General features: G+C 48.5%; 1 protein-coding gene across 1 annotated transcript in view; it reads right to left on the minus strand.

Annotated features, from left to right (window-relative positions):
- The window catches only part of LOC116946476 (uncharacterized), a 151,280-nt gene that overhangs the window by 117,976 nt on the left and 16,969 nt on the right, over positions 1–16,335 (minus strand). Inside the window, exons 2-4 of the mRNA XM_032961391.2 lie at positions 14,434–14,558; positions 11,512–11,583; positions 6,682–6,790 (exon numbers count right to left, since the gene is read on the minus strand). Of these exons, the coding sequence (XP_032817282.1) occupies positions 6,682–6,790; positions 11,512–11,583; positions 14,434–14,558 (306 nt within the window). The remainder of the gene's footprint in view (positions 1–6,681; positions 6,791–11,511; positions 11,584–14,433; positions 14,559–16,335) is intronic.

The following is a 16,335-nucleotide window of genomic DNA, read 5'->3' on the forward strand; positions in this document are numbered from 1 at the left end:
AGTTGTGGTGGGATGGGGGGGGGGGGTGGGAAGCGTGGGAGGGGGGGGGGTCTAACAAGCAACGCGTTGTGTAATTTCACACGTCAACAAATTTAGCATTGGTCAGCCGAGACGTCGCCTGTCATAACTGAGAAGTCCTCTTGCCACACGATGCCGGGGCATTTCTTAAGTTGACGCCCCCTGGCATGGAGATGCCGCTTTCCCGATGTCGCCCGGCAAGAAGTTTTTTGTGTTTGTATTCGCCCGAGTCTTGCCTCCGCGTGAGCAGTGCAACGAGTGAGTCGCGATGTCAGCGAACGGGTTGTTTCATATCCGCCGTGGAGCAGATTAAACGCGGCGACCTGCTACGTCTCAATCGCTCGAACGCCAACCTGGCGTGTTGGCACGAGAGTATTTCAAAATGTTGTTAAATGTAAAATAAATAAATATATCTTACGATCGTATTGCCGTGCTGTTAAGGATAGGACGTAAAAAAAACATTACAATGCGGCATTAAATATATTTGAATGTATTGATAAATTTTAAATACTTTTGTAGCTCTGTACACCTGAACCAGCTCACATTGTGTCACTCGATGTAATCAATTGAGAGTAAATAATAATGATCTAAAGTTCCATTGCCAATCCACTGCTGGATGAAGGCCTGGTCTCTAAACACCGTGTCAATTGTGCAGGACTGTTTGAGCGTACCTCATCGAGCTGGTCAGTAGTGTATGGGTTAACGGGAGCCACTCACCACTTGCAGGGCCGTTTGATCATTCCTCACCAAGCTGGCTAGTATGGGACAAAAGGAACCAACTCACCACTTGTGTTAGCCAAGGTCGAGGATTTGAACTCAGGTTGCCGGATTTACAGCGCAACATGCTAATCACTGCGCCACTGCGACAGTGAAAACCCGAGACAAATTTTCCCAAAATACAGGTTTGTTTTGGTTTACGTGACAACCCAATTAGGAAGGGTTGTCACGTACACAGAACGTGCCAATTCGTTACTAGTACAGCACGCCGGTGTGCTGTTGCCTGATGAAGCTAGTTGTAATTACTGGAGAAACGTCGTACTCAGATTGTAAATTATTGAAAATGTCGTGGCAATTGTAAATGTTGTTGCTTGGCTCTCCAACACACCGGTGTGCTGTACGAGTAACGAATTGTCATGTTCTGTTTACGTGACAAACCTTGCCAACTGTCTGTGTTGGGTGGTGGCGGGATTAACGACACGTTTATATATTTACGCGATCTAACCCTAAACAACCTGTACTATGAATGATATTGGTCGCGGAAGCCTACGTGTTCAATGTATTCCCAACGGCAGTGTTGTATCATCGCCATCATTAGCAGCGGCGACTATTGCCAATCTACTACTGGATGAAGGTTTCCCCAAGCTGCGGCAATCTCTCGCCACGGTGCGCGATGCAACAATCCACCCGGAACGTGAACTCGAGACGATTTCGTTGCTCCATCTCGCCGGCGCACGTCCCTCCGTATCGTCCGGAGGAAGACGTTCCAAAGTGTTGCAGAAAGCAAATGACCGTTCACCACTTCGGAAACAAAGACAAGCGACAGCCGTAAACAATTAAAAACGCACAAGCCGGGAAATTCCTGTGCGTTTGGCTTCTGTAGGGGGAAAGGATTCGTCTTCCCTTCGTCTGTCACCGAGAGGCGGCGGGAGGTTTGCTTCTAAAAAAAAAAAAACCACGTGGTCCGACTTCACGGAACGAGCCCGCCGGGGAGTTCACTCACGAGAATGGATTTCTAACGAAAGGGAGAAGTGGGTGTTGGTGTGTGTGTGTGTGTGGATATACACACACACACACGTACACATGTATATACACACACACCGTAGACAGAAAGCTGCTTGTCCAACGGCCAACCACAACAATTGTCACGGCACATTAAATGGAAGGAGCAATATCAACGCCAGGAATCACTCACGATAAAAATATATATCGAAAAATATAGAAAGTTTAACACCTAGGCTTTCGCTAACAATGTCATCCGTAATTGAGGTTTTTTTGGGGGTTAGATCGCGTAAATATATAAACGCGTCGTTAAAACCCGCCACCATTCAGACAACACCAAACTAGTAAATGTTGTCACGTAAACAGAACGTGCCAATTTGATGAAGCTAGTTGTAATTACTGGCAAAACGTCGTACTCAGATTGTAAATGTTCTGGTTTAGCTCTCCAACACACCGGTGCAGCTGTACTAGTATACTACACTATACACTACACAATACACTATACACTACACTATACACTAGTGCTGTACTGGTGACGAATTGGCCACGATCTGTTTACGTGACAACCCTTACTCGTGGCTGTGCCGGGTGGTGGCGGATTTAACGACACATTTATATATTTTCGCGATCCATCGCAAAAAAACCTCTATCATGGAAAATATAGAAAGTTCCACTAAAAAAGCGCGGCGTATTCACTGTGTTCACCGTATTTATAAGACGCTCCATTAAATAAGACGCCCGGTGTCAATAAAGTTGTAGAAATTTGGTCACACACAAAGACAAATATCCCTCGTATAGCCTACACGGGTTGTTGGGGCAAGTGCTGTTAGCGAGCACCTATGAAGGCCGGCACGGCACACAACGGGTCTGTGGCCAGCATCAGGCCCGGCCGCCTTTGTCTCCCCAGTAACGATGTTTACACACTACACCAGGTACTCATTTGAGGCTGAGTAGACGTAGCGGAGGCCCAGAAAACGGGGGAGAGGGGAGACCGGGGGGGAGAGAAGGGAGACGGGGGGGGGTAAGGGGGGACGGGGGGGGAGGCGAGATGGGGGGTGAGGGGGTGAGGGGGGACGGGGGAGAGGGGAGACGGTGGGGGGGAGACGGGGGGGTAAGGGGAGACGGGGGGGGGACACGGGGTGGGCTGTAAGGAGCCGCCGGGTACGGAGTGAGCCACGAACAGCGAAAAGCCAATTAACGAGCAACACTTGCAGAGGGTCTCTTAAATGCTCCCAGGGTGGCCTGGTGAGTTCTAATTGTTACTCGAGCCTCCACCCACCGCATTCCGCCCGCGCTGCTGCTCATCTGGCGCGGTCATCTCGGAGAACACTACCGCCGTCTAACTCGCTCCTTCCTCCTCCTCTCTACGCTAAAGTATGTACATTGAACTTCTTTCGCATCGTACGTAGCCAACAAGCTTGTTGTTTGTTTGCCCCCCCCCCACCCTGCGGATTTCCACTGCCCCACGGAGCAAGAATCCAGATCTCGTGCTCTCTGAATTGAACAAAAATACTAAAATATATATATTTTTATTTCACCAGGTAAGGCCCAATGAGCTATATAGCTCTCCTTTATTTTTGAGGAGCCACCTGGCCACAAATGATAGGTCCACAAAGTGGCTTAACATCACGTGGATATTTATAGCAGCCAAAATACTCTAAACACGCGATGTTGTTTTTGTTTCTAAACGTGGGCGGGGGGGAAAAAAACCGGAGGACCCGGAGAAAAATCCACGCGACCACGGTGGTGAAAGAACCCGCAAACTCCAAATATTACAGCAGGCATCAGGGTCGGGATCGAGCCCACGATCCTCCTGTACACCAGGCGAGGGTCGATAACATCTCCTAGCCACCGATAACATCTCCTAGCCACCGATAACATCTCTTAGCCACCAATAACATATCCTAGCCACCGATAACATCTCCTAACATCTCCTAGCCACTGATAACATCTCCTAGCCACCGATAACATCTCCTAGCCACCGATAGCATCTCCTAGCCACCGATAGTATCTCCTAGCCACCGAAAACATCTCCTAGCCACCGATAGCATCTCCTAGCCACCGATAACATCTCCTAGCCACCGATAACATCTCCTAGCCACCGATAACATCTCCTAGCCACCGATAGCATCTCCTAGCCACCGAAAACATCTCCTAGCCACCAATATCATCTCCTAGCCACCGATAACATCTCCTAGCCACCGATAACATCTCCTAGCCACCGATAACATCTCCTAGCCACCGATAACATCTTCTAGCCACCGATAACATCTCCTAGCCACCGATAACATCTCCTAGCCACCGATAACATCTCCTAGCCACCGATAACATCTCCTAGCCACCGATAACATCTCCTAGCCACCGATAACATCTCCTAGCCACCAATAGCATCTCCTAGCCACCGATAACATATCCTAGCCACCGATAACATCTCCTAGCCACCGATAACATCTCCTAGCCACCGATAACATCTCCTAGCCACCGATAACATCTCCTAGCCACCGATAACATCTCCTAGCCACCGATAACATCTCCTAGCCACCGATAACATCTCCTAGCCACCGATAACATATCCTAGCCACCGATAACATCTCCTAGCCACCGATAACATCTCCTAGCCACTGCGGTGCCCCGTGAGGGTGCCGCGTGTCACTCTCTCCATGGCAACGTAACAACAAAAATCCATCCTTTTGCAATGAAAGCGGCCCGAGTCTTCTTAACCGACCCCGAAGTCGGAGCGCGTGGGCTATCTGCACCACCCCAAGACCCCCCCCAGTTGCAGACAGGTCAACGGAGAGAAAAGGGACACCGAACGGAACCGAGCGATCTCCCCGCGTCTACTACAGCACATCCGGGACGCACGGATGCGCACACTAACGCTTGCAGTGACACGCACGCACGCACAGACACACAGGGGGGATGGCGGGAGGGTCGTGCATGTGTGCACGCGCATTTTGCTTGTCTTCACGCATGTCTTCGCCCACGCAGGCGCGCGCGCGCGTCGCGAGAGCGAGCCATCTGCACTTTCGCTCAAGCTGCCTTGCTAAACCGCAAGCGCCTATCGCGTGTCCGGCCGGCCGTGCAGACTTTGCGAGTCGTTCTCTTCGTGAGTAATTCAATTACATCTTCACTCGGGGAAACTCGAGAGAGAGAATATGAGTGCATGTATGTTAATATATATCTCGGCTCGACTCGCCGTCTGGATAAACCCCCTTACATTTGAACGCGAATCCCGTCTAATGCGCTCGGCTTTGTAATTCATCCAACAGTGGCGACTCCTGTATCTTTTGGCTGGCGTCTGTGCTAAAGAGCGCACGGGGCTAAGCAACGCCGTACGGTCGAGCCGCAGCGGAATGGCATCAGCAAAGCAACGTGGCCAAATTTGCCGCCGCTGTTGACGAGAGTCGTGAAACGAATTACTTGGTGACGCTGCTGCTGCGTTGGCAGGGGTGCACGAGGCACAACTAACACAGCAAACTGAACACATTAACAAGACTACGGCCTGAAAAGTAAATACATACATGCAAGGCGACGTTTCGGGCAATGACCCTTCTTCATTGCAAAGGCAGTGTTATGATTCAAGTGCATAAACCTCATACTCTTTGGTTCTATTCGGTAAAGTCACGTAGGTAAAAAATAAACAAGGGACCAACGCTGTCCTCTGGACAGCGTTGGTCCCTTCACCTGATGAAGGCCACTTGTGTTGTGGCCGAAACGTCGTGATTTTTGTTTATTTTTTACCTACGTGACTTTACCGAATAGAACCAAAGATTATGGATCCTTGCAGTCATGAAAACTTCAAATCTAGAATGCATAAACCTCGTCGTCATCAGCCCTGATCTATCCACCGCTGGGTGAAGACCTCCCAAAGCTATTGGCATCTCTCATAGCCTCACGATGTAACAATCCGTCGAGCTCCTGCACACGAGCTTATTCCATTGCTCCATCTCCACGGTGGGACGTCCTTTCAGCTGCTTCACCATGTATTTATTTGTAATCATAAGCGAGATGGTTGTTCTGCCAAACCAAGAGTCGTTGCACTGAGCTGGTGCCACTCAGGACGTGGGTTCGAGTCCGGGTTTCAAGCCGTCCGTGATTTAACCGGGTTCCTAGGTTGATGAAGGTCTCCACCTCGTCACCAACGACTGCACAAATAATTACCAATCGTGTGTTTGCCTTTACGGTGAATTTAGTAACGACGAACAAAATCCAGATTCGATAAAAAAAAATCGTCGTTGACCTGCGTCTGCGCATTCGTGGAAACTGCAGCGCCCCCTCGTGTGGATATACGAGGTCTTCTCGAGAGAGAGATCACTCGAAGGTGACCTCACAAGTAGCCCCGCACTATCTCCTTCCGTGAGCTCTTTTATAGCGCGAGGTGTCGCACTGCTTTCTGCGAGAGCGCAGAATTATTGACGATTGTCCACGTCCTAGCACAGCGGCAATTATCACGCCCGTGTGGAATGAAACTGGTTGGGGGAGTACGTGCGCGTGTGCACGTACGTTGAACTCCTTTCGCACCGTACTTAGTCAAAAGTGCTGATCGGAGGTGCGGGGAAAGGACCACAAACTAAACACACAAACGCAGTTCTAAAGAAATTTGTTTTCAAATCAGTGGCTTCATAATATCGGGAAGAAGAGCGTTCCAGACGGCCGCAGAAGCCCATCTGAAAGCGCGCGATGCAGTGCCCGTATTTGTTCGATGGTTTAGCCTAAAGCCGCTGCTGCGAGGGTGACGGAAGTTCGCGTGATGATGGTTCATGCTCCTTGACGAGATCGCCAAGGTATTGTGGTTCATTCGCGGCAAGCACTTTGCGTCTAATGAGCGCATATATGTTTTTTTTTTAATGCACAAGTGTGTACAGCATCACCCCCAGAGCCCAAAGCCCTGCACTGGTGAGAAGATGACTCGACACAACGTCCCTGAGACGTCAGTGCTCTCACCTGGTGAGGAAAGTGATGGGCCGCGTGCCAACTCGAATGGAGCCTTGTGCCCGTCCTGACCTTGGTGTGTCGTTGTCCGCTCTCAAGAAGAGTGCCGTGAGTTCGAACCCTGGGCACCCACACAGAGCAAGTGGAAGGCACCTCCGATCAAGCGTGGTTGGCTACGTACGGTGCGAAGGAAGTGCAACATACATACGGCACATAAGCACATGATACATACAAATTTCGTGTCGTCCATTAGCCTTTGAGCCCGCTATTACGGCGAAGCAGCATTTGTTTAAGCAAGCCAAAGATGGACCGGGTTTCCACCTTGTGAGTTTCATCAGCAGTCAGGCTTGCTAAAGAGGTGCTTGCTGGGTAAACTGATGTGATTGACAAGACCACTCCGTCGTGAATACGGCACCCTGTACACACTCAGACACGCAAACCAGTGTTGCCGCGATAATTCTTATATTTGGTTCTTTCGGTAAAGTCACGTAGAAAGATAAAATATAGAAAATAATCATAAACAATTACTAAATAAATAATAAAATATTCCATTACTTTCTCTTTCTACGTGACTTTACCGAAAGAACCAAAGAGTAATTCCTGCAGTCACGAAAGCTCCAAACCAAGCGACGATTCTTGCTTGTCCCCCACGCGATATTAATCGTCACGTTGCGACGATTAATAATCGCCACGGGAACTTTCCGAGCAACGCCGTCATTTGCTTCCTCGCAGTTTCATCGCGCTGTTCTTTGTGCTTTGCCGTACCCCCAGGAAAAAACGATGAAGTTTTACTGAGAAGCTCGCTGTAACTGCAGTTCGCTTCAGCACCAGCCTACCACGCACGTGACTCCTCTATGCCGGTGTGACGCCGCAGTCCGCAACGCACGTCACGCACATGCTGTCAAGTTAAGCAAAGAGGTCATTCAACAATGAAATCAACCACGACAATAATGAAGTCGTGCGCGCGTCAGTTACTCCGGAAAGCATTTGGCAAAGCGCTAACGTAACCGTCGATACCTACTGTATGTATGCCCACTGATTTATTGCGCTTTTATTATTTTGATGAATATGTTGTCAAAATAAAATTCAAATACGACCAAATGAGACCCTCGGTAATCACGAAATGGACCGCGCGATTACCGTGGACCTTTGTACCGTACCATGTATCGTAGTATCGTACGATCTATCGCAGTATCGTACAATGTATCGCAGTATCTACGATGTATCGCAATATCATACGATATATCGTAGTATCGTACGATATATCGTAGTATCGTAGTAATCGGCGTACCGCCACGCTGCTACCCGCAGCAATACCTCTCCGGCAAAGATTCACGTCTTCTACCGTACGATATATCGTAGTATCGTACGGTAGATCGCGGTATCGTAGTATCGGCCGTACCGCTACGATTCTACTAACAGCAACACCTCTCCGGCAAAGATTCGCGTCTTGACGAGAGGTGACCTCGACGCTCGGTGAGGAAGACGTCGGCACGTGGTTTGTTTGTTGTTGTTGTTGTTGCTAAAGCGTCGTGCTAGGGGAAACGTTCGCCAGCACGCGAATCCCAACCCCCCGGGGCACTTTGCAGGCGACAACTCTCTAGATGGGGGGGGGGCTAATCAAGACTGGAAATTAAAATCTGAGACTTGGAAGGTTTTTAGGCAACTTGGAAGTTCTGCAGCGTGACCCCAACACCGTGCTATTTTTTGTCAATTCTCAAAGCTGAGAGCGTATTTAATGAAAACACAAGGTTGTTAAAATCTGTGCGGGCAAGTGAACGTGTCGGTTATGCCTAAATAACCCCTTGAAAAAAGCCTAAATCGCCTTTATCAATCAGGGACTGAACGCTTTTTTTTAAACGTCGATTTGATAGAGTGAGTGGAGCTGCTTTGGGAGCTCAGGGATCAGACAGCAGAGCGAGCCCAGAGCGAATCCAGACCCAGCTCAGACCCAGCCAAGACCCAGCCCAGTCCCAGCCCAGACCCAGCTCAGACCCAGCCCAGACCCAGCCAAGACCCAGCTCAGACCCAGCCCAGACCCAGCCCAGACCCAGCCCAGACCCAGCTCAGATCCAGCCAAGACCCAGCCCAGACCCAGCCAAGACCCAGCTCAGACCCAGCCAAGACCCAGCCCAGACCCAGCCCAGACCCAGCTCAGACCCAGCCAAGACCCAGCCAAGACCCAGCTCAGACCCAGCCAAGACCCAGCCAAGACCCAGCTCAGACCCAGCCAAGACCCAGCCCAGACCCAGCCCAGACCCATCTCAGACCCAGCCAAGACCCAGCCCAGACCCAGCTCAGACCCAGCTCAGACCCAGCCAAGACCCAGCCCAGACCCAGCTCAGACCCAGCCAAGACCCAGCCCAGACCTAGCCCAGACCCAGCTCAGACCCAGCCAAGACCCAGCCCAGACCCAGCCCAGACCCAGCTCAGACCCAGCCCAGACCCAGCCCAGACCCAGCTCAGACCCAGCCCAGACCCAGCCCAGACCCAGCTCAGACCCAGCCCAGACCCAGCCCAGACCCAGCTCAGACCCAGCCCAGACCCAGCCCAGTCCCAGCCCAATCCCAGCTCAGACCCAGCCCAGTCCCAGCCCAGACCGAGCCCAGTCCCAGCTCAGACCCAGCCCAGACCCAGCCCAGACTCAGCCCAGATCCAGCCCAGACTCGGGTCGCCGAGTTCTTAGGGCAGGCGCGCTAACCGCTGCTCCACTGCTCCCCACGCACACACACGCGCGCATACACACATGCACTCACCACACACGCACCCATACACACACACATGCACCGACACACACTCACACGTACGCACCGCACACGCGCGCTCTGGGGGAAGCAACGGCGAGGACATTACCAAGACTCAACACGAAGAAGATTGTGAAACGGCGACTCCGGGGAATTATTTTTTTACTGAAACAAAAATCTTCAAATCGAGACGCGGCTTTTGCGCAAAAACGCACGGAAACTTTACGAAAGATCAACAAGAGAGGAAATATACATTTTGGCGGAGGAACACAAGGAGACGTGGAAGGCTCCACGTGGAAAGTTTAAGTGCGCGGCTCCCTGTGGGAGAGTGCGGAAGCGTTACGCTGCCTCGTTCGGAAGCGCTGCCGACAAACAACGCCAGATTCAAGGGGCGCGCCACGGTGGCTAGGAGATGTTAACTACCTCGCATGGTATACAGGAGGTCGTGGGTTCGATCCCGAATCTGACGCCTACTGCTGTATATTTGGAGATTGCGTGTCTCTCTCCCCGCAGTCGCGTGGATTTTTCACCGGGTCCTCCCGTTTTTCACCCTCCACATTTCGCATTTGGCTGTTATACATTTTCAGGTCGCTTCTGAAAAATACCGATATAGCTCAGTGGGCCTTACCTGGTAAAATAAAAAAGTTGTTTTATAGTTGAAATCGTTTCAGTTTCATATACTTACCCAGAAAGCAGGCTGTCAAGCTGTTCCAGGACACTGCTTGATCTCTACGTACGACTAGCACCAAGGTATGAATCCAGCCCTGTGGTTCGAGCAAGTGTCCTATATCGAGAAGGTTTAAATCTTGGAGCTGGGAAAACACCACCTTCATCTCTCCATTACCAAAAAAATTAGGGCCATTTTGGCGGGAAGTCTACACATTGTTCTGCTGTGGATTGCCTTGCCCCTGTCGTAGAAATGTGGAATATCCATCGTCGCCTCGGGGCTGTGAGCAGACGATGAGCACCGTCCCACGAGTCGTTTGCGTAGGGAGTCAAGCTGACTTTTGACCTTGACTTGGCAGAGCTGATTGGACGAAGTGCGATCAACTCAGCTGCAAATATCGGAGCTTTAAAAGTCTAGATTGGCATAAAATCGAATAAATACGATGGGGTTTGTTTTTGTTGGAAATCAAATAATAATTATGGGTTTATTTGGCAATCACACTTCAACCAGCGCGTTGATGGAATTTTGATCATTTACGATCTGATCATAAATCCATAACCCTCGTGTCTGTGGGCACGGAGATTACGGTTTAATTTCGGCTTGGGGTAAAAACACGGTCCGCATTTCTCATTGTGCTCGTGTGACAGACAGATTCAAGGTGGCGGCACGAGCCGACTCGAAGTTCCTGCGTTAAGAATGCTACGCGATGGCAAAGTAAGGGGCATGGAGGAGGCTTACCACCAAACGTGGAAACTCTTCACTAACCTCTCCTCCAGCGGGCATTGATTCTTAAGAGCTTTCATTCGGGAATTGAGGCATTCCCCCCACGTGCAACCTCCTCCCTTGTTTATTCCCTACATGGGTATCAGAGCTGAGGGAGATACCAGGAGGTTATTGAGTTTATAGAAACGTGCGGTCTAAGACAGGTTTCCAGTGCGCTGTTAATCCGCAATGTGTGTGTGTGTTGTGCTGGTGTCAACCCCTTTTAACATCCTCTGCGGTATTGCGCACCTGAAGCGTCTTGTCAATAAAATACTTTGGGAAGGCAAAACGAGAAGGAATGCTGCGAGAATGCCACTCGCCTCACACGTAGAGAGAACGCCGCACTCACATTCACAACTGTTGTTTTTCTATTTGTATGTTGTTGTTGTTGTTGCGTCTTGTATGAAAATAATAATGATTTGTTTATATTCTTGGTTCTTTCGGTAAAGTCACGTAGAAGGGAAATAATAAAATGATAAAAATATAAAACAATAGAATTCTTGAGAATATAAAACAATAAAATTCTTGACAATTTTATTGTTTTATATTTTATAAAGAACCAAGAATATGAATCCCTGCAGTCACGAAAGCTTTAAATAAAAATAAAAATGATTTGTTTATTTATTTTTGAGCTATTCCAAAAGGGGGGGGGGACACATTGATGGTCACCTGAGACTTTCCTCTGCTGGAGATTGCCTTCCGCGTGGCTTCTCAGCCCCGTCACAGTGGGGCACGTTTCACCTGTGTGCGGTGTGCGTGTGTGGGTTAAAGGGGTTCAACAAACGACAAAGTTTATTTGGTGATGCTGCCGCATTGCCAGCGGTGCACATGCTGAGTTAACAAGCAAACTAAACGATATGACAATAGGTTTTTACCATTTCTGGCAATAAAACAGTTGCGTTAAGATGTTAAGACACCAAACAGAAACCTTTTACAAGGAATCGTGTCTGCATTAACCACAGATACTTGTGGTGAACATGCAAACAAACTAAAAAACATGCTCTGCTAGTATATGCATCGTCTTTCAAACCAGAGCCAGCTTTCATTTAACATCTTAACACAACTATTTTATTGCCAGCAAGGGTAAAACCTATTCATATATTTTGATACTGGCAAGGGAGGTCCCATGAATCAAACAAAACGACTCAACACATTCGTTAATTATACCGTGTGGCCTTAGAAGAAATAATGTGTATAACAGAGTAGAAGCCCTCTTAACGAAGGTGATTGGTTCCACGAAAAGGGGCCGTGAAGTGATTTCGTCGCTAAGCGAGTATAGGAAATACACGTTAAAGGCTTAATTAGTTCCAATAGCATCGGAAGTTACCCCCTTTTTCACCACAAAAAACGTACTTACAACATTTATACAATGGATATTAATACGTAAAGATGCTAACGACATTATAAAGTCATTATATTAAAATAAACATGGTTAATCAATGCATTCATTAATATGTACCTACCTATAACCGCTCGTCGTTAACAGGGGAAATGGTTGGAGGCCCTATACGACTAAAAACGACACTAATATACACTACACTATAAACTACACTAATATATACGACACAATACACTACACTACTATACACTACACTATACATTATACACTAATATACACTACACTATACACTACACTATACACTACTATACACTACACTATACACTACACTATACACTACACTATACACTACACTATACACTACTATACACTACTATACACTACACTATACACTACACTATACACTACACTATACACTACACTATACACTACACTATACACTACTATACACTACACTATACACTACACTATACACTACACTATACACTACACTATACACTACACATTTGGCTCTATGGAGGTTCGTCGTTAAGCGATTTGTCGTTAACAGGGGTGGTCGTTAAGATGGGTTCTACTGTAATAGGCGACGTTTCAGGCAATGGCCCTCCTTCGTCGCACGCAGTGGCCCGGCCCATTTATGTGCCACCAACTAGCCTCATGGTCCGAAATGTCGCCGAACATTTTATATATTTTCGTTCCTTTTAAATACATAGTGTGAATGAACGAGAACACAGTGACAGTGACGCAGGTTGGGACGTTTCATGCATACACGTGGCCTACGCGATGCGTTTGTCTTCAAAAGTACCGCGTGAACAGGATGAAAGTCGTACGACGTTTCGGTTGGAACACAAGCAGCCATCATCAGAACCAAAGATTAATTCCTGCAGTCACGAAAGCTTCGAACCAAGTTCAGGATGAAAGTCACCAGGCAGCTGCCCGTATCCTACAACGACTGCGTTTTTGAAAGCAGTTATTTTGGCTCTGAATCGCGCCTCCGAGCTGTGGGCAACCCATTGATCAATTTGTCCACTTTTCTAACGGGTAAGTCCTTAACAGTAACACAGCTTCATGTTGAAATGTTCATATTGGGTCATCTTTGCGAGAGTTGTCACGACCACAAGTTACAGACACACCGACATACAGACGGAAGCAAAGTGACTTCCTATTGCTGGATTTAAAATTCCATTTCCACCCATTAGATTTTTCAAAACTTAAAGTCATTCATCGTGTTGCTGCATAGGAACTGATATGATCGCTCCATCTCTACGGTTGGACGAGTTCCTTCCTTTGGCTGCCATTCCATCGCTAGTCTCGTCCACTAGCCATCATCCCCTCTGAAGAAAATGGGCCCTAGGTCATAACATAACGAGATGTTAACTTCCTCGCCTGGTATACAGGAGGTCGTGGGTTCGATCAGCGACCCTGACACCTGCTGTATATTTGGAGACTGCACGTCTCTCTCTCTCTCTCCCCGTGCTCGCGTGGATTTTTCTCCGGGTCCTCCGGTTTTTCCATCCACATTTAGAATCAAGCGTTGAGAGTATTTGGCTGCTGTACATTTCCACGTGATGATAAGCCGCTTCGTTGAGCTATCATTTGTGGCCGGGTCGCTTCTGAAAAAGCGCTACATAGCCCAGTGGGCCTTACCTGGTAAAATAATAAATAATATCGTTTAGTTTCATGAAGCAAATTGACCATGACCCACAGGGTTATTGGGCACTAGCACATTCGCTCGCCTTAATGGTCAATATGATGTGTCTCTGAATTGCGTTCGTCGCCCGATCCAATGCTTCACATGACGCGCGCGGCTACAGTTGCGTTGGTTGGGCGCGTACATCCGGCGGTTAACAGATTTGTGGGAAATTGTCGGGATTAGTCGGGATTTGTCGGGAATGTCGGGACTGCCGGGAATGTCGGGAATGTTGGGAATGTTGGGAATGTCGGGACTGTTGGGAATGTCGGGAATGTCGGGGGTGTCGGGAATGTCGGGACAGTTGGGAATGTCGGGAATGTCGGGGGATGTCGGGGGTGTCGGGAATGTCGGGAAATTCGGGAATGCCGGGAATGTCGGGGATGTCGGGGGGGTGTCGGGAATGTCGGGAATGTCTGGGCTGTCGCGAATGTCGGGAATGTCGGGATTGTTGGGAATGTCGGGAATGTCGGGGATGTCGGGGGGGTGTCGGGAATGTCGGGATTGTCTGGACTGTCGCGAATGTCGGGAAATTCGGTAATGTCGGGAATGCGCACGTCACCTGCTGTCGCGCCGAGACTCGTGCACAGCAGGGCGGCTCCGAGCAACATGGCGACGGCGGAGGGTCCCCGGCGCGCGGGGCGCGTGTGGCCCGGCATCCCTCGCGACGACTCTCGGCGCACCGCGCTTTACGCGGCACCGCGGCGGCACACGCACAGCAGCACAACGCTCATCGTCAGCATCATCATCATCAGCAGCAGCATCGTCATCAGCATCATCAGCAGCATCATCATCATAATTCAGCAGCATCAGCATCATCATCAGCATCATCATCGTAATCTGTCGAGCACCGTCATTAAGACGTCATCGTCATCATCAGCAGCCATGATCAATCTACTGCTGGATGAAAGCCTGCCCAATCAGTCGCCATCACTCGCGGTGCTGGGATATCACAATCCACCCACAACCCACCGCACATGAGCTGAATTCGTGAATAATAATCAATAGGCGATTAACACCATCATCACTTAATTCCTCATCCAACAGAAAATCTATATTCATCAACATAATCATCACCAACAAACATATATTATCATCATTATAATCAATACTTCAATAATCCCAATAAACACAGCGACTATGTTCATCATCATAATCAGCATCAATAGAGATATCATCATTATTATCATTCTCACTTTCATTATCAAACAAATGCATTATTCATTACCATCATTTGTTGGTAAATATCAAAATGTTCCACTGCAAAAAGTATATATCATTATCATCACTTCAATTATAATTATCAAACACATACTGCATTAAATATTGAATTAAAGCTTTCGTGACTGCAGGAATTCATATTCTTTGGGTAAAGTCACGTAGATAGAACAATAAAATAATAACATATTTTTTTAAAATACATTTTTATTCACTTTACTTTCATTTTTATTATTTTACTGTTCTTTCTACGCGACTTTGCCAAAAGACCCAAAGAATACATACTGCATTCACAATTAAACACAAACTTTAAAGTCATCCATCATCATTCAGTAATCAAAATTGTCATCAAGCCACCACTGATAACAGTGTTAGTCACATCTCGGTCCCAATCTCCCCAACCACGATGGGTTCGAGAACCAGGTGATGCAGTCGTACAAACCAGTTCGAGAACCAGGTGATTCGTCCGTACAACCCAGTTCGAGAACCAGGTGATGTGGCCATACAAACCAGTTCACCTGTCCCCCACGTTCCCAAATTATGGTGCCACTTAGCAGAATCAAACCGCGGGGGGCGGGGTGAGGGAGTTAAACGGACACTGATTGAGTGCTCAGCAGTGCAAATCATTGCTCAAATACTCCGTGCTGTCATCACCTGTGACCTCGGTCATGAAAACACAGAAAGGATTATCCCGAGAATGCGGTGAAATAATGCAATTAACAAACTCCGCTTCTCTCGCCGCAAACGAGAGGCCCCCGTGTTGTAAACAGAGGCTCCGCGGCTTAACGGAGAGGCCACCAATTGACTCTCGGCACGCGAAAGCGGGGCAGGATTAGGGCGTCTTTCTGATCGTCTCGAGGAGACGACGTTTTGCGAGCCCTGCTGTGGACGTTCACCATTCTACCAGTCGGTAATTAGGAGCGCGGGCTATCGCGCGGGGCCTTTTGATCCCACAAGTCCACGTGGAGCCCTCAAAACAAACACCCGCGTGTCACTTTCTGCCCCCATAGCACCTCACCCCCTCCGAGAAAAATACGGTTCGCCAGGAATTCGTCCACGCCAATGTCTTGGTTTACGGGAAGGAAGGGGAAAAAAAACCCCGACTTTAGATTAAAAACTCATTTGCAGATTGAAAACTAATTTTCCCGATTGAAAATTAATTTCTAGATTTAAAAACTCATTTCTTTAGAGCTGCTTGTGGTGTTCAGTTTGTTGCTTTTCCACCGCACCTCCGATTAGCGCGGCT

The sequence above is a fragment of the Petromyzon marinus genome, chromosome 27 (genome assembly GCF_048934315.1).
Source record: "Petromyzon marinus isolate PM22_M1 ecotype Great Lakes invasive population chromosome 27, UKy_Petmar_22M1.pri1.0, whole genome shotgun sequence".
Lineage (NCBI taxonomy): Eukaryota > Metazoa > Chordata > Hyperoartia > Petromyzontiformes > Petromyzontidae > Petromyzon > Petromyzon marinus.